The sequence below is a fragment of the Cicer arietinum genome, chromosome 3 (assembly GCF_000331145.2).
Source record: "Cicer arietinum cultivar CDC Frontier isolate Library 1 chromosome 3, Cicar.CDCFrontier_v2.0, whole genome shotgun sequence".
NCBI classification, from domain to species: Eukaryota; Viridiplantae; Streptophyta; class Magnoliopsida; order Fabales; family Fabaceae; genus Cicer; species Cicer arietinum.
Genome location: NC_021162.2, coordinates 56169993 through 56195223, shown reverse-complemented (window position 1 = coordinate 56195223; position 25231 = coordinate 56169993). Strand labels below are relative to the sequence as shown.

General features: G+C 29.1%; 3 protein-coding genes, 5 non-coding genes and 1 pseudogene across 8 annotated transcripts; 8 read left to right on the top strand and 1 right to left on the bottom strand.

Annotated features, from left to right (window-relative positions):
• Positions 1–10128: 10128 nt before the first annotated feature.
• Positions 10129–10761, bottom strand: LOC101493934 (3'-5' exonuclease-like). The gene has a single exon (XM_004514434.1). It carries the CDS (start codon positions 10759–10761, stop codon positions 10129–10131), a length of 633 nt encoding a protein of 210 aa, XP_004514491.1.
• Positions 10762–13286: 2525 nt separating this feature from the next.
• LOC140919825 (uncharacterized) lies at positions 13287–15389 on the top strand (annotated as a pseudogene).
• A 1544-nt stretch (positions 15390–16933) lies between these two features.
• Positions 16934–19721, top strand: LOC101493617 (uncharacterized). Its single transcript, XM_012719915.1, has 7 exons — positions 16934–17584; positions 17669–18044; positions 18125–18297; positions 18397–18458; positions 18966–19026; positions 19348–19548; positions 19650–19721. Exons 1-7 carry the CDS (start codon positions 16934–16936, stop codon positions 19719–19721), a joined length of 1596 nt encoding a protein of 531 aa, XP_012575369.1.
• Positions 19722–21731: 2010 nt separating this feature from the next.
• LOC101490143 (DNA-directed RNA polymerases II, IV and V subunit 8B-like) lies at positions 21732–25066 on the top strand. Its single transcript, XM_004514425.4, has 5 exons — positions 21732–21870; positions 23087–23222; positions 23317–23474; positions 24380–24468; positions 24795–25066. The coding sequence occupies exons 2-5, from the start codon at positions 23147–23149 to the stop codon at positions 24904–24906; spliced, it is 435 nt and encodes a 144-aa protein (XP_004514482.1). The 5' UTR covers positions 21732–21870; positions 23087–23146; the 3' UTR covers positions 24907–25066.
• On the top strand, positions 21939–22028 carry LOC113784365 (small nucleolar RNA snoR26). Its single transcript, XR_003470397.1, has one exon. It is a non-coding gene; the product is annotated as a small nucleolar RNA snoR26 (small nucleolar RNA).
• Positions 22127–22215, top strand: LOC113784362 (small nucleolar RNA snoR27). Its single transcript, XR_003470394.1, has one exon. It is a non-coding gene; the product is annotated as a small nucleolar RNA snoR27 (small nucleolar RNA).
• LOC113784360 (small nucleolar RNA R32/R81/Z41) lies at positions 22480–22582 on the top strand. Its single transcript, XR_003470392.1, has one exon. It is a non-coding gene; the product is annotated as a small nucleolar RNA R32/R81/Z41 (small nucleolar RNA).
• LOC113784363 (small nucleolar RNA R32/R81/Z41) lies at positions 22698–22799 on the top strand. Its single transcript, XR_003470395.1, has one exon. It is a non-coding gene; the product is annotated as a small nucleolar RNA R32/R81/Z41 (small nucleolar RNA).
• Positions 22922–23002, top strand: LOC113784366 (small nucleolar RNA snoR26). Its single transcript, XR_003470398.1, has one exon. It is a non-coding gene; the product is annotated as a small nucleolar RNA snoR26 (small nucleolar RNA).
• Positions 25067–25231: the final 165 nt, after the last annotated feature.

Sequence of the window (25231 nt, the reverse complement as noted above, 5' to 3'; positions counted from 1 at the left end):
ATGTTGAACTTGTTTGAATGAAATATATTAATATCAAAAAATATAAAAGATACTTTTTTTTAATGCCTATTATTGCGTTTAATTTCTTTTTTATATCATTAGAGAATTTCATTTCATTTTTAGAGAATTGTATCAATTATTTTATTTAATATCTATAACTGCATTTAATTTTCATTTTAATATGTTTAGAGAATTGAAAACATCTGTTTTCTAGATTTATTCCAATACTTCAGAAAATTATCAAGTTTAGAATAAAATTTTAAATTTTAAATTTTTTTATTGTTTTTATTTGAATTATTTCTAAATTAAAAAAAAGCATTTGACTAAATTTTATTTGAAAAAAATAATGAATTAGAAAAATAAAAATAAATTTAACATTGTTTATGAAGGTGTAATAAATTGAAAATTTGAATTTATAATTTTTTTGGATTATTGAAATTTCTTTAATTAAATTTCTTATTTAGATTGTTTTTAGCTGTTAATTATTTTATTTAAATTTAAATAATAATATTTCTGTTGAGTTCTTAATGGATGTATTAACTATGGATCATTATGGAAAGATAATCGACCGTGGAAGAATGAATGGAAGAATTATTTTATGAAATCGAGTTCAAATAATATTAATATCGATTTCTTGAAATCCTTATTTTATATAAGATGATAAATATTACAATAATTAATCTACGTAACTGTAAATGCCGAATTTATACTTGAGATAAGACGTTAAACCAAACATATATACATGAGGGAAAACATTGATGCAATCAATTGCATTGTGGAAACAATATATGAAGGAAAAAATGAAGGAAGATACGAAAAGGAGAACTCATAGATATGAAATAACAGACAATAAGAAGGAAATTTTGAGAATGGAAGGAAGACAAACTATCGAAAAACATATAATATTTCATAGTTTTTATTCTTAATTTGCATAAATTTGAAGCAGTAATGATCAGGTTACATATGCAAAATATTATTTCCTTCACCAATTTGCCTTCCTTCTTTATATAACAACATTATTCCAATCAAAGCATTCTATAGATCTAGTGGCCTTCTTAATCTTACATGGTCCCGATGCATTTATTTTCCAAGGACATTCTTTTAAGCATTCCACATCACGTTCTTCTACATAAATATCAAAGCGGTGAAATTCATTAGTCCATGAAAATCCACAGAAGTATAAGGTAGTTTGTAAAAAGGCACGAGGCCTAAAAGTGAAGGTGTAATTTTCTCCAAAACGAAGTGTTTGAAATCCAAAATAATGATGTTTGTCTTTACAGTAAACACCAAGTTCATGATTATTGGTTAAGTTGTTGGTAATGTAAACGGTGACTTTGCCTTTAAGAAATAAATGACGACTTTTAATATCCTTGAATTGTAATGCAACAATAATAGTTAGTAACAAAGAAACCGATAACACAAATTTGGAGACCAAAACCATCGTATATACTTATGGTAATTGACATTTGACACATTGATATTGAAACATATGATCTATTTGTTGTTATTTATAATGTGATGTATGAGATTCTTTTTTGTTTTAGAAATTACAAATATTTATTAATGTTACTTTGTGTGGTTAAACAAAGATTAAAATTTTTAATGTTGTATTTATTACAATATTTTATGTATTTAATGTTTTAAAACTTTACTACATTTCTTTAATTGTAGTTTTGACTAATTTTTCATCTATATTACACGTATTGTTTAAATTTGTATTTTAATAAAAACAAAATAGTATATATATATATATATATATATATATATATATATATTTGAGATAAAATAATTTGTGCATACATCTAATTTTGTGTTGTTATGATATATTGCATCAAACAAAATGTGTTGTCATATTATTTAATGAATATGATGTATCTTGAGTCTGGCGTCAAGATAACGTTATCTAAATCCATGTAAGATCAGCAGTATATACTAATATTTTTAGAGCATGTAAATCAAATTCCAAGAATAAGACGTCAACTTATATATATATATATATATAAAAGAAGGAAAAAAAAAACCTTTATACTGTAAGAATAATTTGATTTTCCTTCAAATAACACTACGCGAAAAAATCTATTTTACATCGTTCTTTTAAGTCATTTACAGTGCTTTTTCAAAAAAATAAGCGTTGTAAAAAGATACACCAACATTTTTAAAAATAAAAAAATACTATAAAATAGTTAGATATATTGCGCGTTTGTTATACTCGTTTTACGGCGCTTTATGGAAAAAGCAATGTAAAAGGTGCATTCAATAGATGCATTATTATGCACCTATTACAGCGCTGTTTTTTAAAAAAAAATTCAAAATCATTTTCATCCAGAATCAGTTCATAATCAGTTCATACAATCATTTCACAATCAGTACACAACAACAGAACTATATAACTTTATAATTTAACTTTATAACTTTACATATTTACACAATCAGTTCACAACATATTCATATACATATTCATATATTGACAACAGCGCAGAACTATATACACATTCATATAACTACATATCCACAACTTTTCAAATGTGCACTATTCATATACATATAACTATCAGAACTACACATAACATAACTACCATATATTCATATAACTATCCTTTGCAGCATGTCATTTCCCTGCAAATCAAATAATTTTCATTTCAATCATATACTGACAACAGTCTTCCTTTATTTCAATTAGATCTCTTTCAGAGTATGTTGGATTGGAATTGTCAAAGTACTATGCGATATAAAAATTTAACATAAATAAGTTAGAATCAAATATATACATAGTTTATATATGAAAATCAAATAATGAAAATATTGTACCGTTTCTAGGATTATAGTTTGATTCATATCAACAATCTCATTCATGAATCGCAATATATAGTACCCACAGTCGATGTTGCCAGTTCGACGAGGGCACTATAAAATAAAACATATAAGTCAATAAATATTTGTGCATTAATAGCAGTATAAGTTCAACATGCATTTTAGTGAAACAAAAAACTAATAAATACAATACTTGAAAAATAGAAGAACAATAGGGTTACAACGCAAAAATACGAACAAAGAAGAACAGTGCAGAAATACGAATGGTTCTACGAACAAAGAAGAATAGCGCAAAAATACGAATGGTTCATAGGATAGTAGGGTTCGCATAAACAAAGATGGTTCGCAATGACAAGGAGAATGAAGAGGAAACAACCGTATGAAGTTTACGCAATGAGGGTTAGTAACAAGGCAATATTGTTCGTAGGGTTCGCAATGAGAATGAGAAGGAGAATGAAGAGGAAACAAGCGTATGAAGTTTACGTAATGAGGGTTAGTAACAAGACAATATTGTTCGTAGGAGTCGCAATGAGAAGGAGAATGAAGAGGAGGAGGAAACAAGCGTATGAAGTTTACGTAATGAAGAGGAAACTGAAGCGGTTTAGGGTTTAGGGATAGTATTTGAATGAGAGTTGGTAGAGATAGTAATAAAGATGGAGATGGTTCGCAATGAAGATGGTTGGCAATATGGTTCGTATGGACCGTAGGGTTCGCAATGAGAAGGACAATGAAGAGGAGGAGGACTCTGAAGCGTAGTGAAGTTTACGAAATGAAGAGGAACTGAAGCGGTTTACTATTATATATAAAACCCTATTACAACACTCATTGAAAGAGCGTTGTAAAAGACCTCCTTAACTTAGTTTTTAAAAGCATATTACAGCGCTCTTTGAAAGAACGATGTAAAAGACCTCCTTAACTTGATTTTTAAAAGCCTATTATAACGGAGCGCCGTAAAAAACCTCCTTATTTTAATTTTTAAAACCCTATTACAGCGCTCTTTGAAAGAGCGCTGTAAAAAACTTCTTAACTTATTTTTTAAAAGCCTATTACAGCGCTCTTTGAAATAGCGCTGTAAAAGACCTCCTTAACTTATTTTTTAAAAGCCTATTACAGCGCTCTTCGAAATAGCGCTGTAAAAGACCTCCTTAACTTAATTTTTAAAAGCCTATTACAACGCTCTTTGAAAGAGCGCTGTAAAAGATCTTCTTAACTTAATTTTTAAAAGCCTATTACAGCCCTCTTTGAAAGAGCGTTGTAGAAGATCTCCTTAACTTATTTTTTAAAAGCCTATTACAGCGCTCTTTGAAAGAACGCTGTAAAAGACCTCCTTATTTTATTTTTTAAAAGCCTATTACAGCGCTCAAAGAGCACTGTAAAAGACCTCCTTATTTTTTAAAAGCCTATTACATGATCAAATCATATTGGGATGATCAGTTAAAGTTCAAGAAAAATTCTCAGTACTCAAACAATGTTTTTTCAAGTTCAATATAAGTAGAAAATCAATTCTTGCAGGTCAAACACTTAAATTACATGAACTTAGTATAAAACACTAAGATCAAGCTAAATATAAGCAGAAAATAAGTATAAGCAGAAAATCAAATACAGTTCAAGCTAAATACTAAAATGCTCAATTTTGGCAGATCAAACAATTAAATTACATGAACTCAATTCAAATTACATGGCTTATATAAAACAATTAAACACATTAAGATGCCCTTCTTATTTTCCTGGTAGGATTCACATTTGTTTGTCCATTAATGATACGAAACGATGGATTAATCCAAATTCCCTCATCGTGATCATCTCTAAGATATAAACCATCATCAATTGAATCAATTTCATGTGGTTTGAGGGTTCGTAGGGTTAGGACAACATATTGAATTTGTTTTTATTTATTTAAAGTGAATGATTTTTATTTAAAGCACAAGCCTTTTACAGCGCTTGTATAAAAAGCGCTCTAATAGGTTATTTAATTATATGAAAGCGCATGTATTTTACAGCGCTTTCACAAAAAGCTCTTTAAAAGCTATGTAACATAAGGTGGGAGCGCTACATTTTACAGCGCTTGTGTTTAAAGCGTTCAAAAAGCGTTGTAAAAGCTATGGGAGAACGCTTCAATTTACAGCGCTTTTACAAAAAGCGCTGTAAAAGGGTTGTAAGCATTATATGCAAGCGCTATGTGACCCAATATGACCCTACAACAGAGCTTGTCAAAAAAGCGTTGCTGTATTATCCGTTATTTTTAAAAAATTCTACAATAGCACTTGTATTTAATAAGCATTGTAAAAGACGCGCGGTAAAAGACGCACTATAAAATGTCATTTTTGACGTAGTGTAATATTTATTTTATTTTTATAATTTCTATTACGAGGCTTGGGACCTCAACACCTATGGCTGAAAAAAAAATGGATAAATTAGCAGGTGTATCGCGTTATTGCAACCCAGCTTATTCCTAAACTTGCAATTTTTTTAATTTAATATTTAGGAGGGTATTTTATGCCAACAAAATTAAGAAAGCAGCATGGCGAAAAGTTATTGCAACAATAGAGTTGTGTCCACTCTCACCAAAAAAAATATGAGCTTGTGGTCAACCTAATACGCCACAACCTAAAATCATACACGATCAGGGGACTGCATAGTCATAAACCGTGTAAATCTTTTATGTCTATCAGAAGTGGAAGGAATGAACAGAATAATGGAGAGAGAGAGAGAGAGAAGAAAAGCAATCAAGAAAAAAAAAACTAGTTCAAGGCCTTGGAAAAATAATAGTAGTAAATATAAAATATGCATAGCTACTAATATAAAATATGTATACTAGCTAGTAGCTACTAGGAGTATATTATGATCGAAATATCAAATATTAATTGATTTAAATACAAACTCTTTTAAGAAAAAGAGAGAAACATAATGCACACATTATTTTTGGTTCACATTTTTTCATACAAAATGAAAATTTAAAAGCTAAAATGATATACAAACATTTCTTTTAATTAATGATTTTATAATATGTAATGTTTAGTCATTGATTAAATAAATAAATAAATCATCATTGATAAAATAAAAATAATAAAATAAAAAACATTAATAACATATTAATTTTTATATTGACTATAACTTTCATGAATCTAAGTGTACTGATTATATATGTATACCCCTAAGTACCCGATTCAATAGAAATTATATGTATATATTTTTATTAGATAAAATAATTGAACTCATGACCTCCTTGTCATATTTTTATTAGAGAGGGGAGTTGAACTTGTGACTTCTTTGTCACTTCAACTCTCATTAAATCACTCAACCACCTTCCGACTCCCATTTTAAAATTTTGATTGTTTTTAAGTTTCTAATTTAATTATTTGTAAAAGACATTTTATTTAATGCAAATTATTGAGGGTTTAGGTTTCAGGGTTTAGTGTTGAGGTTTGAGGTTTTGGGATTTAGAGGTTTAGGGTTTATGGTTGAGGGTTTATGGTTAAGGGTTTAGTGTTGAGGTTGAGTGTTTATAAGGATTTAGAGCTTAAGGTTTAGGGATGAGGGTTAAGGGTTGATGGTCGGGGGTTAAGGTTTTAGCCCCATTTGATGGACATGATAAAAGACATGATATGAATAAGTTATCATATCATGTCTGAATTCAATATTTGATGAACCAACAAAATATGATAAGTTAATTCAGAATTCTATCATATCTTATCTCTTTAGTTGAAATTTCTACCCTGATTATGAGCTGAGTTAGAAAATAACATGATAGAAAAATATAAATTGAAATATAATAAAATATAAATATAATTTTTTTTAATAAAATATAAAAATATAAATCTAATCAAATAGAAAAATAATTAATAGAATTTAATATTAAACTTAAAAATGAAATATTAATAATTAATTTAAAAAATATTTATGATTTTACACAAGGTAGTTTTGTCTTTTGTATATAGTTTAATAAATTAGTATTCACAATTATAAAAATATAAAAGTTAATTGAAGTTTTAAAATAAATATAAATTTATTTACAAGGTATTCTTACTATTTAGATATAATATATATATATATATATATATATATATATATATATATATATATTTACATTCTAACAAATAAAATATAATTATTTGGTTACACATGATTGTGTTACAATTTTATCTCCCCATAGAAATGAAATAAAAATCTCATTTTTCTTCAAATCTTTTTTTTCCCTCCACATTGTGTGTATATCTTTCCTTATCAATTTTTCAACATTCCATAAAAATAAAAAATGAAAAATAAATGGTGATGATCAAAAGAGTATTAGTTATATTTTCAGTAGCATTCATGTATGTCTCTTTGCGTTATTTGTCATTTTGCATCATTAAAATAAATATGAAATCAAATCACTCTATATATTAACGTTATTAAAAAAATCAAATTTAATGTGTGTCATGACTCATTCTTACATGTCCTTAAAAAAGGATTTAAGCCAAATACATTCTTCCATGTGTGATTCTTATATGTAAGTCATGATTCATTTCCAATAAAATATTCTCACATGGAGATCTAGCATTCATATTTTGCATATAAATTGTGTTGATGTAAAATCTTTTTTGATGTTGTTTTAATGACAACAAAATTTATAAAATAAATGATTAAGTTTTATGAATGATCTACTAATGATTAAACTTGAATTTTATTTAAGGAACATAAATTGCATAAGTGAACAAACAAGAAATCATTCACATTAAAAAAAAATACATCAAACAATAAAAAAAATAAAAATAAAAATAGGATGTAAATCATTTTTCAATTTCCCACAAATATTCCATGAGTAAACAATAATTTACCCATGGACATGTCATGGATATATTTATAAATATCAAATAAAAAATAATAGAATTTTTCACAGATTTCTTTGCGTAATGTTACTTGTGACTTTTCCGTGGGTAAGTACCTACATTTTTACGCACATAAAATCTATGAGTAACTTTACCCACAAAGACTTGGTGAGTCATACTACCCATAGACATTCCTTAAGTAAGTGTATCCAACTGATTGTTCGTCGGTAAATATGTTCCTACGAGCGAGTTAACTACAAACCCTTGTCCGTGAATAATTTTACGTTACCTACAGAATTTTATGGGTAAAGATAAATCTACCATAGGTAACAACAATTTTTGTTGTAGTGTCAAAAAGAATATATCATATATCAATCATTCAAGAGAATATCTTCATGATAACATCTTCATGAAGAATGTGATCAAATACATTCATACAACAATCAATGATCACACCATGTTAAAAATCAAAGCAAATCATGTCTTAACTAAATTGGAAAAACGAATATCATTCTGATTTAAACTGAATATTCAAAGTTTTTATTATCTATAAATTGAATATCAATTGGAAGATGAAGGCAATAGTTCAATTTACAAATCTACTAACACTTGTTCAAGTAATAATAAGTCAAAAAATCTTCAAGCAAACTCCAGCTCACTTCACTATATTTGTGGATTATCATTTACTGAGTTGGTCTTTATTTATCTCAAACAAGTGTTGAGAAGTTTTCTACTGAGTTGGTCTTTTTTTTATCTCAAACAAGTGTTGAGAAGTTTCAAGATCTCAAATATTTTTATTATACACATCATGTATAACTCATATCTATCTTTTATGTTAGATTGAGTATGTTTGTAAAAATATTTTCAAGACTAAAATGTGATTGTAAAAGTCATTTCTAGGTTGAAAGGTGAAGATTGTAATTGATCAACGTGTGATCAAGAGAAAATGTGTAAATGAGAATATTTTGTTTCTGAAGCACATAGGAAAAGTGATGACTAAATTAGCTCGAGTTTGGTGAACCAATATACTTTTTATGTGTGATCTTTCTATCCCTTATTTTTAATTATTTGCAAACACAAATCACACTTCATTATATACTAATTTATTTTATTTACTTCTATCATATCCAGAACATTTTGAACATTTTGTTTCAACCAAGATTGATCTTGAGTTAATTTAAAATAAGGACATGAATAAAAATTTTAAAAGGATCATAATTTAAACTCTCTCTTTCTTGTTATTGATATTGTTATTTCAGTGTCAATATACTATTCTTGCATTCTCATGCATATCCAAAAAATACAAATAAAGATTCTATTCATTATGCATTTGCATTTCTCAAGTCATTTTTACTCCATCCATAACATTAACAAACATGCACATTTTTGCATATTAAAAATTAAAATAAAAGAATGATATTCGATTTGATAATCGTTTAACAAATGATTAAATAAAAAATAATTTCTATTCTTGTACAATGCTTGAACTTTTGTTTATTCATCATTTAATAATTTTCATTATAACGTAACCTATAAAAAAAAGGTAAAAAGAAAAGTTATTGTGGGCCAAAATTAAAATTTTGGATTATTTTATAGTTAAAAAGAAAATCATCTTATAAGTAAAATTTTAAATCATTTCACAAAATGCTCTCAAAATTAGTCTAGCACCAAAGTTTTAAGTAACATTAACAGATAATATACATTGCATATATCAATTACATTATCATATTATTCTAAAATACTAATAATACATGAAAAAGTCATTCATTCACACCAAAGGCACCAATCACAGCTTACAACAACTGTACATTCCACCACTATGACATCACATATTGGGGCATCCGTTTGATCATATCATGACACATCTTTCATTCTACAAAATAAAGAGCCCACAAGAACATTGCACATCTTGCAATAGTGTTAAAAGTCACAAATTACCCTTTTCAACCTCTACAAAAATAACAAAGTAACAATTTGAACTTATATACACAGATTGATGTTTGAGGTCCAACCCACATAAATCTACAGATGTTTTCACATTTTATTTGATTCTTGTTAATCATTATATAAAGTACTTTATAAAATATCGGAATAATTTTATAAACCTTATACAATATATTTGGAACACACCAATTTGAAAATAATAAAGAACAACTTATTTGCAATCCTATAGGTGCTGATTTTGCAGTTCCTCTCACAGATTCAGTATTTCTAGTTTTAACAGATAGTTTTTTACATATATATATTCAGATTATTTTAACAGTTATATTGTTTTTTAAACAGAAAAAGGTAAGAACAGTGGCTATGAAACTGTATATAAGTTAACCAATAAATAATATTAAACTTCCAAATTCCGAAAATTAATTAAAAAAAACTTCCGTAACTTTAAAAAGAAAATCATTAGTGGTATTTGTTCTAAGACAAACAACAAAACATAACATGAGACAAACCACAAAACGGAAAAGTAAAGCTAAATCAATGAAGTAAAAACAAACGAGAGTACAACCAATCAAACCCTGGAAGAATACAGAATCCTTCCAATCTCAAATGATGCAAAAGCATCAATGCATGCATACTGAACCTGCTGAGCAGTAAGCCTCAGATTATCCCACTTACTCATAGTAATCTTCTTTGGTTTTTCAATATCTTTATCAAGAACACGTAAAGCCAATGTTTTAAGTCCAAAACTTCTCACCTCTGGTCCACTGAATCTCTGAGCTGCAAGGGTGCGAAGTTCAACAAAATTTGTAACAACCAAAGAGTGGTCTCTAAGAAGTTTGACAACGTCATCTTGGATACCAACACCAACAAATGTGTTATCTTTGTTCTCAAGAAACGAAACAAGTGATTGTGGGACGAACGAAGCGTGGAGGATTTGAAAAACAAGGCATTCTCTGTCTACACAAAGTTGGAGGACAGCTATGGGGTTATCAACAAAGCGTTGTCGGTTTGGGAGCCACTCAACATCGAGACCGACGAGGAACCTGCCGTTATGGCGATTGCAGGAGAGGTTTGATAGCCATTCGGTTACCATGGAAGGAGCATCAGTGACCATTGTGTGAATGATTTCGGAGTGGAAGGAAACATCGTACTTATTGTGGGTGTGGTAGGGGAGAGCATAGTCTACTGTAGTGATAGCCATTTTTGGATATACTACGATAGATGGGTTTAATTTTTTGAATATTTGATGCAGTAAAATATTAGAACAATTCTTATATATATATACACGAGTTAGAGTGAAAAAGAAAGCAAAGATAGTAATTAAGTGTCTTTGTTTTCTTATTGACGCTTATTCCCAAAGCTCCATAGGTAAGATTAATTAAAAGGTGTTTGGTAACTAAGGAAGTGAAAAGGCTGATGATATTCTCCAAACCCAACTCGTACTTTGCATTTATGTGCGACTCCTCTTATTCTTCTACTCATCATATCATCGTACTTTCAAAAATTAATACAATTCAAAAGCCACTCTTTCCTTATAAGTGAATTTTGTGTCTAAACAGTTGATGTTATTTAGTGTAATATTTTCCATATATTATGTTTTTAGATTTTTTTTTTGTTATTTCATGTGTTTATCTGATATATTTTATATGGAGAAGTTTATTGTGCGTGTAAAATTTCATATTATAAACGTTTAATCGCACTATATCTAAAGTTAAATTATAATATAAAAACATTTTAAATTTATATACTTAGATATATTATTCTCAACAAGTTACATATTCATTGAAGCATCTTTCTTTCACTCTTGAGCAATTGTGCATACAATGAATTAATTTATATCCATTGGTAGTCTATTTGGGCATAAATCCCTTTATTTGGGTTACTTAGCTATATTACATGTCAATGGCAAAAATTAATTAATTTTTTCTTAAAACCTTATTTGGAGTCAAAGATAATTTAGATTTTATGACTTAACAAAATTTTAAATTTGGGATTACTCCTGAAATAACACCCTTTTTAAGTTTGAGGTGTGGTAAAGAGAAACAAAAGTAGAAAACTTTTGAAAAGAGAAAAAAAAATGTACCATCTTACTAAGCAGTAACTGAGTGATCCTTAAAATTGTTAGTCAACTTGTAATTCAAGTAAGAACATTAATTGTATGATAACTAACTGACCACTTGATTGATTAGTTAGTTTGTCAGAAGGTAGTTATAATGAATGAAATCAAAACCATGTATAAGCAACATAGATATATCAATGAAAATGCAATCCATTCATTCAATTCCCAATAACTTTTTTGTCTTTCTTGCAATCCAAGCAACAACTTGAAACACCAACAATTGGTATCTAGAGCAAGGTTTTTGATCAATAATTAGAGTGTTTAACACGAGTGAAGTGTGACGATTAAAACAAAAGGATAAATAAGGATGAGTTCAAGTGCAAACAATGGCAATTTTCTAGCCCATACGCCATATTTTGATGGAAAAAATTGGGATAGATGGAGAGTGCAAATTCGAGCTTTGTTTGGTTTATCAAGATGCGTTATAAATCATAGAAAAATGCTTTGAAGAGCTGGGAGCCAATCTAATAGAGGAGCAAAGGTTAATTTTTAAAGAGAACTAGGACTGGAAGCATAAAGCCAGTAGCAGCCATGACTGCAAATAGAAAACCTAGAGTTTAGAGTTTACAAAGATAAAGTATTGAGTGACTTCCTGGGGTCTTATTTTTCAATACCCTTTTTTTGAAAGAAAAAAAAAACACTAAAATACCCCCATTTGAAAAAAATATACCAAAATGCCCCTTTTTTAAAAAATCAAGTGGGAAGTCGCCATTTGGAACTCGGGCTTCCTTAAGGAAGTCGCCATTCCAAATGGTGACTTGTAAGTAAAGAAAAAAAAATGGGGCATTTTGGTATATTTTTTTCAAATGGGGGTATTTTAGTATTTTTTTTTCAAAAAGAGGGTATTGAAAAAAAAAAACCGACTTCCTGACTTTGATTTGCCATTTTTGCTTCTTTTCAATTTGAAATAATATATATTTTGTGAATTTTGCTTTTGTCAAATTTTAGTGAATGAATTAAAATTTAGTTGTGACTTGTGACTCTGTTAATGACCATGTGCTATGTGATTTGATTAAATTGACGAGTTTAAGAACTAAAAATAAATAAAAATGAGATAAATTGATGTATTATATATGTTTTTGAATGAACCACGTTTGAGAACTCAAAAAAGTCCAATTAAAAATAGTAACACTGAAAGGTGTTTAAGAATCCATCCACCCACATATCTTTTATTGAATCTTGGATGTATATATTCCTTTAGGGACCCAAAAAATGTTAAACTAAAAATATTAGTCAATATTTGGGATTCACATCCTAACATCCACTTGTCTTTTATTGACTTTATTGCATATATTTTTTTGAGTTATGGTTGTTGATTTATTTAAATATTTTATTTGTACTAGAGAAGTTTGTGAAAATGAAGACGAGTAAAATAATTTATTTTTTTTTCAAGAGAAAAATTTGTGAAAGTGAAAGAAATGAAAAAATTTAACTTCTACATCCAAAACTATCTTGGAGAATCCAAGAATCGAAGAAAATGAGAATAATCTTTCCAATGTTACTAGAGTTTTCGAATATGACTTTGAGAACGTGATTCCAGAAAGTGCCCGCTAATTTGACAATATCCACTAAATCAATTAGGTGCAATGCATAAAAGTTTATCTAAAATGGGGTCCTTATCAAATAAATTAAGAGTAATATCTTTTGTCTGACAACAAAGTTCATCCAAGACGGTTTTAGCACACTGGGTGTAACATATTTCCTTCACGTCTAGAATTTTCACCTTATAAAAATGTTGCATTTTACTTATCATTCTATCTATTTAGAAAAAGACCAAGTGAACGTTCCAGATCATTTGTCTTCATTGGTACAAATTTTAGAGGTTGAAAGAAAGTTAAAGATGGAAAACATTACGCATTTCTCAAACACATACAAAGTGATCCTTGCTCACCACACAACAATGCAATGAAAGCTTGTTTAGACCTATTGAATCAAGATGCACATATTAGGAATGTTATTCAAGTGCAAAGCTCATAACAAATTTTGAAGAATTGACTACATCTCAAGATATCAATTGACATTGTTCGTTGATTAACACTTCAAGCTTATGCTTTTAGGGGGCATGATGAAACTAGAAGGTCAAGAAATTAAGTCAATTTCCTTCAATTGATAAAACTCTTGACATCTTACAATGATGTAATTGCAAAAGTTGTGTTGAAAAATGTTCCATATGATTCCAAGTATACTTTACATCAAATTAAAAAAGAGCTCTTGCATATTATTTCTAGTAGAGTGAAAGAACATATATGTGAAGAAATTGGTGACTCCAAAATTTTGCATCGTTGTAGATGAAGCTTGTGAATCAAAAAAAGGAACAAATGGCTCTTGTGTTTAGATTTATTGATAAAGTTATTTTAATACAAGAGCGATTTTTTAATGTTGCACATATTAAAGACACTACAACTTTAACTCTAAAAGGAGAAGTATGTGATATACTTTCTCGACATAATCTTGATGTTTCTAACAGTTGTGGTCAAGGGTATGATGGTGTTAGTAATATGAGAGAATAATAGAACAATTTACAAGCACTTTTTATGAAATATATTGTCCTTATGCATACTATGTCCATTGTTTTGTTCATTGATTGCAACTTGCCTTGGTTACTGCATCAAGAGAAGTTTCAATTCATAAACTCTTTGAGAAGTTGACTTTTGTTTTTGATATTGTTTGTTCTTATACTAAGCGTCATGGTGAGTTACAATCTGCTCAATTGGAGAAAATTGTACATTTGCAAGAAATTGATGGGATTGTAACTGGTAAAGGTGCGAATCTAATTGGTACTTTGAAACGAGCTGAGGATACTAATTGGGGATCACATATTCCATCTATTTGTAGCTTGATCGATAAATATGTATGAGGCAACTTGTATTGTTTTAAAAAAAAATTACATAAGAAATAGCAAGTTATTTTATACGTGGAGATGTTGATAGTGCTAATAATTATTTGAAGGGGTTTGATTGTATATTTTATCTTGCATTTGAAATAAATTATGAGGATAACTTATATGTTTTGTCGAGCCTTACAACAACAATCTCAACAAGTAGTTAATGTCATGTATTTGGTTGGAACAACACAGTCTCTTAATCAAGCTTTGAGAGAGAATGATTGAGATACACTATTTACTGGAGTAATGACTTTTTGTGAAAAATATGATATTGACATTTATTCATCTCAACGATGTTCATTCAACAACAAAATTTGGACGTTCATGTTTACAACAAGGCCATGTAACAACATAACATTATTTTAGAGTTGGAATATTTTTTACTGCCATTGACCAACATTTGCAAGAGTTGAATAACAGATTTAGCGAACAAGCAATGGATTTGTTAACTCTAAGTTATGCGTTGACTGCTAAGCATAATTATAAAGCTTTGAACATTGAAAAATTTACACTCTAGTTGAAAAATATTATCCTATGGATTTTAATATGCAGGAGAAGATTAATTTGAAATTTTAACTCCGATAATTTTTGAAAAATTTATCAACAATCCAAGAATTGTGCCCATGTTTGGTTGCAACTAAAAAAGATTTCTACTTGATTGATAGACTACTTTACATTATCACGACTCTTCCAATTTCTACTGCCACAACTGAAAAATCTTTTTAAGCAATGATAACTATCAAAGACTAAGTTAAGAAACAAAATGGATGTTGACTTTTTGACAGATACCATAATTTTCAATAAAAAGATACAAGAGACAAATTAATAGCTCTCATAATTACTAATAAACATCTTGATATTCATGAAAATACTAAATAACGATACTTATGTACATCCTCTTACATTAAATGAAAAAGAAACATAGTAGAAAACACAAAATACAATAAAATCAGAACTTTAATATTTATAATTAAATTAATTTCTTTTATATTAAATCAATGGTCAAGAAGATACAAGAGGTAAATAGCTCTCATAGTATGCTAATGCATATAATTTCATTATTTTTTTAATCTCTAAAATGGAGTTTTATATGCATATTTGTAGACTTTAAAGTATATATCTGGATAATTAGTAATAAACATCTTGATATTCATGAAAATATTAAATAATGATACATATATACATCCTCTTACATTAAATGGAAAAGAAACATAGTGAAAAACACAAAATACAATAAAATCAGAACTTTAATATTTATAATTAAATTAATTTCTTCTATATATGATCAATGGTCAAGAATAATACAAGATTCATAATCTTTAATCTTATCAATCTATAAAAAAAGTATTTACCGATGTTTGTATATATCATGTGTAGATTATTTTTTTTTTTGTTCAAATAAAATGGTAAAAAAACTCAACATAACTTAGAGGTCTCGATGACATGATATTCAATTTTATGTTAATTTTATTTTTGTTAACAAGGAGATAAGAAATTTGAATGTCTATTTTCTAATACTCCCTTTGGTCTTATATCTATATGTAAGATCATTTTAAAAAAATTATTTGGTTCTATATATAAGAAAGAGTCTCGACTTTTAAGTTGTATTTATTATTTAAATTAGTTTTATACCTTTATATAAGATACTTGTGTTTTTAATATTATTAGTGCGTATTTAATATTTCATATATTTCAATAATTGTACACATGTAAAAAAAATAGAAAAGTAAAAACAATCAATGAATATATTGATTTTGCTTTTTTTTTACTCTTAGAAATGGGAAGAAGGAGTAGATGTGTTAATTAAAAATATTTTACTTTGTTAATAAAGAGACAATGGAGTTTATAAATATTTGTGTTAATTTTATTTTTGTTAATAATAAAGAAAGCGACTTTGAAATATCTACATTTCTAAAAACATATTATTTTCAAAAATGAATATTCATTAACTAATTATTTTTTCTTCATAATAATTGTCATCTTCGGAATAAAATAAAAAACAAAATAAACTATCTTTAAGTTTTCCTTTACTGCAATCAATTTCACCTACTTTTTTTTTTTTTCCGTGTTCAAGAAAAAAGTTGTTACTCCTACCGTACTTATTATCTCTTGGATAACCACAAGTACATTGGTATTTGTTTAAGTTTTTAATGAAGCATAAACTGCGCGTGCATAATCATAAGCAAACCTTTTTTCTAGTTAACTACTCCACTCTCCAAGGTTTTATACTACATTTTCTTAGAAACTAGTGCTACTAAAACAAGTTGAATAAAGACAGCGTCCATTTTAAAAGCCAAACGTTTCGACCAACTTGTATTAGAATTTATAATTGCTCAGTACGTACTATCTTGGTGTTCTGTGATTGCAACTATGGCTGCTGGCAATGCAACTGTATCAGTTGAACAAATTGACAAAATTACCTTGAGAGTTATGTTGGACAAAAAAGAGAACAAAGTTTTGTATGCTGAGGCAGGGAAGGATTTTGTTGACGCTCTCTTGAGCTTCTTTACTTTGCCTTTAGGCACGATTGTAAGACTCGTGTCTAAGGAGTCAAATATTGAAGCAGTAAAATTTGGCAGCATTAGTTCACTGTATCAATGTGTATCAGAACTTGATGTACAATATCTATCGAACCAAACATGCAAAGAAGTGCTACTCCATCCTATAAACACTAAGCGAGCTTATTGCCAGAACATGAAACTGAATATAGACGACACACCTGTGCGGTACTTCTTTTGCTATGACTGTAAGACTCCACTCTCTAATTGTAGAAATACAAGTACTTCTAGGAATCAGAGATGCTCTTGTGGAACCCTTATTAATGAAGTGCCTGTCAGTCCCTATAATTTGGCTTCTGTTGGCAATGGCTTTTTTAAGAAAACAGCTACTTTTGTAGTTCAGGATGATCTTTGTGTGATGCCTAATGATCTTGGAACAATTCTATGTTTGCTTCAGAAGCATGGAATAAATAACATTACTGAAGATATTCAGAAAAAATCACTACTTATCAGTAAGCAGGAGGTATGCATTTTTTCTTTCTTGGTTTCTATATAATCATATTTGCTACTAATTTTGTTACATGAATTTTTTTATCTATATGTGTAGGTTCTTGATCTTCTCAAGTTGTACTTGCTCTCCAAGACTCCTCTGACAGACTTTATCTCTAAAAAGGAAAAAATTATTGGTAGTTCAAACTCAGCATTCCAGTCTGCTATTAGGCTTGGAGAGGGCTTACCATCTCATGGGGGTGATTATATGGTTGTGAAAGTAATGAGAAGAAAATCAACTAAAAAGATTCTGTTTGCTATAGCAGAGCAAGACTTTGCAGACTTTCTTTTTAGTTTTCTCACTTTTCCTTTGGGAGGAGTGTTGCAAAAGTTGTCAGGGTTCTCTTCCTTAACCTGTCTTGATAATTTATATAGAAGTATGTCTGTGTTGAGTCCAGAATGTGTAAGGCCACGCGAACTTCAAAACATACTAAGTAAGTCTCATGTTTTTTCAAATTTTGAACTCAATAACTGGATATTACCAATAGAAACGAGTATGTTAATTTTCCTGCAGATCCCAAATCCTCTATTTCTCTACATTATTCAAAAGGACCATTAAAAATTAAGGTTACAGACGGCTTGATTGTGACTCCAATGTCATCCATTGATGGTATTTCATATCTAGAAAGAATGAAGATACCTCTTAATGACATGGAGGGAATGATCATTAATATTGGTAAAGATGAGGTAATTAAAGGGGCGGTGTGATACTTCATTTAGCAATGGTTTTCATTTTAATTTTTCTTATTACAATGATATTTTTGTTTAATTGTTTACATGTTGCAGGGTCTCAGCATACTAAAAGCTCCATTGACCTCAACATCTGCTTTGACAAATGGTCTCAGCAAGTACATAAGTGAGTACACTATTCTACCAATAAAACCTCATTATACATTATTATACTACAGAAGATATTAAAGCTCATGCAGATACATTATTATCTTTAGTTTTCTATTGATACCTGATACTATAGTCACACTTGGTATACTGTTGTACATTTGTCTATAAAACAATTATAGAGGAGAAATGGATGAACTTATTTTTAATATATGTGATGTTTATAATATGATCTAAAGCTAAATAGTTGTAAATAGAGTAATTAAAAACTAACAAAGAAAAGGAAGAAAGAATAAAGGTGAGAATCAAGAGAGATGGTGATTTTTCTTTAAATGTGAAAAATCATTGTTGTTAAATTAGAAATTCTGAATTGGTACTCATTATTTTATTATATGTACATGGGCTAATTTGACCTCTAATGCTACTTTGACAGATAACCCTTTGAACAAACCGAAAAAGCCAAATGGTTCGGCTGGTTCATTTTTTTTTTTAATTTGTAATACTTATTTATTTATTAGTTATCCAATTCAACTGTGGTTCAAGTTCAACCGATTGAACCATAACCTGGAGGTGTCACAGGTTTGACCTCTGGTCCGGTTTTTTAAACATTGGAGAATGGACGTAAATATTTTGTACAGTTTTATGGCACTTGTGGTGCAGTAACTCCAAGTAGTGAGGAATAAAGGCTTGTGTCAAAAGTTTGATGTTTGAGGAATACTCCTCAATCCCTTGTGGAGATTCAAAATCTTTCACTAAAAATGCATTAAGCATTAGGTATTATGCTACTTTGTGTATGTAATCTTTTATGAAATTCATAGACTTATGGTTTCATGTTGTTCTTTTTACGACTTCTTTTAGTGACAATGTTAAATGAGAACGTATTTGCGTGTATACATGAAGACACTTTCAACTCGGAAAGTAAGTGCAACTAAAGGAGCAGCATCAGTACCCGATGAGGTTTTCCATAGATCCAAAGGTGTTCAATTATGCAACACGCAGGCTCATCAATGCACTCCTGCCTTTTTTGCTGATTCATTTTTTCTCAACATATTCTCTTTTGAAGTCATTGCTGACAGATCTCAACTACCAACCACTGCAAGGGTAATTTGTGAGAGACATATAATCTCGGTTGTGCCAGTAACTCGCGTCCCCATGTCTCATCGGCGGCAATCCTTCAGTTTCTATGTTGTTGGATATAGCAGGGACGTTTACTTAAAAGGATTATTACCCTTCTAGATGTTGATGGGGCTTGTGTCCTTGTTTGGAGTGGTTAAAGTTGTAATGTTTTGAGGTTGTATATGTTCTTATATACATATGTTTGCATGATTGTTCTTTTTTCTTTGTTCTGAACAATAACAGAAGCATATTTCTAGGTTTATAAAGGGCATTTGTTGTATGACATTGGCTTGTAGTACGTTTCACGAACTATGGATTATATTTATGTACGAAATAAAGTCAAAGTCAAATGGGACCATTTCAACTGGTGAATACTTAGATGTTATTATTATTCTAAATGGGACCAAATTTCTATGATGTTATTGTAACTTCTGTTCTTTCAATTTTTCTTTGGCTTATATGGATTACTTTGCAAGAATAAATCTTCGATAATTTCATAATAATAATCTTTTCTTCAATAATATACTAGGGAATTGGATCACAGAGTAATGCATCTACAACAAGGTTTTATTGTTATTAGAGGAGAGGATAAAAAAGAAATAAAATAAAAGGATGCTAGAGTGAAAATTAAGATAGGGATAGATAGTTGTTGAGAGTGCTGCATACACTCTTGTATTGTAGCAAGCATCTAAGAGTATTGTGTGATAAAATCTTATTGTACTAGTTTCAGCGGGATCCAAGAGTATTTTAGAAAGAACAAAGTATCATGTGGGTAAGAGAATACAAAATTATAACAATACCTTTTTCGAACAATTTTTTATCGTTAGGGTTTAATTTCTAAATCCTGAAGATATCTTCAAAGGGAGATTCCACCATTGTTGCAGTTACAAGAGCACACGGAGGATGAAGACGAAGGGAGAATTGAATACTACAAACCTGAATTTTGAGAGACGAGGGTTTGAGTGAAGAAGAGAGGGTTTGAGTGAGAAGAGAGCTGGGCTTTAATTGTTTTCGCGTATTACTGTTTTGATGTATGTTAGAAGTTTGCCTACTGAGCAAGAATAAAGTGAATAATAGTATTTTATAATATTAATATTTTCATCAATTGCTTACTTAAAAATCAGAAAATTATTTTAAAAAGGCTAGGCTAAAAAGCCCAATTTAAATTATTCTTTTTTGCTCACGTGCGTTTATTAAGTCTTACATATCCTAAAAGATATGTAAAATCATAATTTGTAAATTAATATCTACAATATAGTAGCTAAAACTATATATGATATGTAAATATATATTTCAATGATTCATGTATTTCATTTACTTACAGATATGATTCTTTCAAAGAGAAAATTTAATAAAATTAAAAAATTAAAAGTTAATATTATAATTATTTAGGATTAATGGTATATGTCCATATAATTTCGATCATTGAGGGTGTTTGTGTCTAAAAATACCCTTTTACTTTTTTAATTTCAAAATTGTTTAAAGAATATAAAAAGTAAAATATAATGTTAAATAAAAAAATAGAGGAATGTTAAATAAAATCTTGTGTATAATATTGAGTTTAATTATTATATATGTATCAGTGTAAAAAGTTTGATGGTATTAGCATATCACAATTAGACATAGAGATGACTATAAAGATAATTTTGTTAAAAGTCAAAATATTTCGTTCAACAATTATAATTGATTGATCGTATAAAATTTTTTTATATTAATTGACTATGTATATAAATCTTATGAGAACATTTTAATTAAATCTTATGATTTTTTAGTTTAACCGTATAAAATAATTTTATAGCGACATTAACGAGAATATTTAATATTGCCATGTAATCTTCCATTGTAATTATTTTCTAAAAATAACTATCAAATACTTCATTTTTATTGGTTTTAAATGTAAAATAAATTTACACCGACATTATATATTCTATTTTGTCGTTATCATTTTAGCTTAACCACATGACACTTATGATTAACAACACTTATTTATTGCATTAAAAAAAACTATTTTAATGTAATATTTGAAACAATTAATTTTGTATTTGATATGTTGGAAATTTTTGCTCGGTATCGAGTTAAATTATTTTATATTTTTATTTAATTGTGTTTTAAAAAAACACAAATATTTTACTATTCATTTTTATCAAAAATAAACACTGCTCCCTGATCCGGGTAATGGACCTCTATTGTAGAAATATCCTGATCCAAACGGCACATAGGGTTTTATGCAGTTCTATAATACCGAAAACTCCGCCCTAAGTTCTTAATTAGAGTCACCGTCTCCTTTGCGATTCTATAATTTACGAGGTATAAACCCTGTTATCTTCACTTCAATTTTTCAATCATCTTCGAAATTAAGTTTCGTTTCTATCTCATGAGCATCAGTGTTGAGCAATCCTAATTCGTTATCCTTGCACTTTGATTGTTAGTGAAGAAACTTTTGGGGAATTATTACTGAGATGCTCTTCTTACTTATTTCTCTTTATTATTTATTCTTATAGTCTCATTTAAATACAGTGAAGTTGTTTATTAGTTTTGTTTGTTATTTTTATTTGGTTCAATGTATGGATCTGTGATTTTATTTTAAACTGCGTTATCTATCTGAAACCTCACTAGAGGAATTGAGGATAACATAGTATACTGAGATTCACTGTAATATCTAATCTATAAGGAGGAAACTGTTTTCAACTTTTATGTTACCTTTGTTTTATCGGTTTATTGTGATGTACTTGAATTGGGTACCGCATTTGCTCTGTTATATTTCAACATTAGGGTGTAATATCAATGGTTGTATAGTTTTAATATCTAAAAGTATAATAATTTTTCAATGGTCTATTTATTAATAACAATTTTTTGTTCTTTTTATTTCTTTTTTGAGGTTTGGAATGTTTATAGTTAACCTTCACAATTAGAGATAGATGAATATGATGAAAGCAAAAATAAAACATGTCTGATCATCAAACACATTGTGTTTTGGTATGATTGAGCATATTATCGCTACGTTCTTTCTGATTCATTTTCCCTTGTTCAACCATAGGCATCTTTGTTTACTATTATGTAAATAATATTGTTTATCTAAATCCTGATAGTTAAAATCCTTTTTTAGTTCTGCCGTGTTGTTTACAATTATTGGAAGAAGAACATGATGAAAGAAATAATAATAGATGCCTGAATATCAAATGCAATGTGTTTGATATGATTGATCAAATTATCGCTACGTTCTTTCTGATTCAGTTTTTCCTGTTTTCTTTCATTTATGATTAACCTTATAGGTTGAACTGTTGTATTTTACTTTTCTTGTCATTATTATTTAAATTTTCTATCTAAGTAGTTGGCTAGTATTCATGCGATTTTGTTGAATGTATTGTCTAAATTTTCTATCCTTACACTTTGATTGTTAGTGAAGAAACTTTTGGGGAATTATTACTCTGAGATACTCTTCTTACATATCTCTCAAAATTATTTATTCCTATAGTCTCGAACCCTCTCTTCTTCACTCAAACCCTCGTCTCTCAAAATTCAGGTTTGTAGTATTCAATTCTCCCTTCGTCTTCATCCTCCGTGCGCTCTTGTAACTGTGACAATGGTGGAATCTCTCTTTGAAGATATCTTCAGGATTGAGAAATTAAACCCTGACGATAAAAAATTGTTCGAAAAAGGTATTGTTATAATTTTGTATTCTCTTACCCACATGATACTTTGTTCTTTCTATTTCATTCTAATAATAACAGTTTTATGTGTTGTTGCTTTAAGTTAACCGAATCGAAGCCAGAAGCGAGAAATTCGATATGTTTATGCAACTAGATATCAATTCTGAGTTGTATCCTTTGAAGGCTGGACAAAAGTTTACTCTTGTTTTGGCTCCAACACTTAATCCAGATGGCACCCCAGACACTGGCTACTATAATCCGGTAATTTAGTTTTTAGTTTATTACTACGGGTCGCGGCTGTAGAATGTAGTTACAATGCATACCTTTATAGTGTGGTAAAGCATTTGCAGAGACCTCTAAAACCGTTATATTGTGCTCCAATTTAAACTTATATTTGTAGTATTTTATTTGTTTATAATTTAATACTTTTTTTAAGTGTACCCTTCTTATCATAGTATTTATCGCTAGTTACAAAAAAATGTGTAATAATTAGGGATATTGTAGTAAACAAATAGTTAATGCAGTTGAAAATTTGATAGGAGTGTCTATATTTAGGGACATAGGATTTTTCATGCACAATTAATAGAGAGAACATATGTTAGTGAAATCCTCTGGCACACAACAAAGCATTTTAGAATAGAATTTATTAAATGGGTATGGAGCCTGATTTTTATTGCTCCTGGTAACCTATTTTAAGTGCTCAAGATCAAGCAAGAACTACTATGTTTTGATATTTGAAGACGAACTCGTGTGGTTCTTGTATGAATTAAGGTTTCGAAGTAGGATGCAAGAGCTGGGATGATGATTAAATTGTAGTTTCAAAGGGTTAATCTTCTGGTTAACAACTAGGGTTAAAAGTCAAATTTTTATCATTTAAAAAAAAATATCCTCTTTTCCATTTTACAACTCTTAGACCTATATATATTAAACTTCAAAAAAAATTCCTATTCTGCTTAATAAACCCTGTAAATCGAATTAACATTGCTACTGCACAGTAGTATGAAAATGCTTGTGCCAATAAGAGTAGCAGGATCTTTAACTCCCATTTATAACTGTAGTTTCTTGTGCCCTTGGTAATTTTTGCTTTTTATGGTTGCTATGTCATTTGCTATCCAATATTTGCCTAACAGAAACCTGCTACTTTTTTTTCCCTTTTAATTCCCAAGGGAAATCGGCAATCAATTGCTGATGACTATGAATACGTCATGTATGGCAAGCTCTACAGAGTAACCGAGGGTTCTGGTCGTGAAAAAGCGTAAGTCTTTTATCTCCATTGTGAAAGGAATTTTTGTTTTAGTTTGCATATAGAGCTGGTTTGTCTTACTAATTAGCCATTAAGTTGCTATTTCCTTGGAGCTTTGAACTCTTTGTTATTCTTAGCATGAATCAATCAAATAGTTTGTAATAGTACTTATCGTCACATGCTGTTTTCAAGTAGCATAATCTCACTAGTTAACAATATTTTCAAGAGATTTAGTACTGTATCATCAATTAATAGATATTTTTTCCAAGCAACTTATTAGTTAAGGTTTTACTGTGGTGTGTATTTAATAGTTTTTTTCTTAATATTATTTTCGGCAGGGAGTTATATATATCATTTGGTGGGCTTCTGATGTTGCTTAGGGGAGATCACTCTCATTGCAACAAGTTTGAGCTTGATCAAAGGTTGTACCTTTTGATGAGGAAAGTTTGAAGATTAAGTTAAAAACAAGGATGAAGAAAGCTTGTCTCTAACATCAATGTTTGATATACTGTTTTGTCGTATATACTAATGCGGTCTTCACGACCTGATGTTTTAAAAACAAGAATTTGGTAAACCTTGAAGTAACTTCTGGTTGAATTTATTTACAAAATTGTATTGTAATTTACCCATATAGTTGGGTTAGATAACAGACCAAGGGTTGCAGCATGACTATTATTTAGCTTGGAATTAGTTTTTATTAAATAAAATTTAGTTAAAGTTAATCTATGGGATGCAGTCATTCTTTTAATGCACGTACAACAGTAAATAGTTCTAT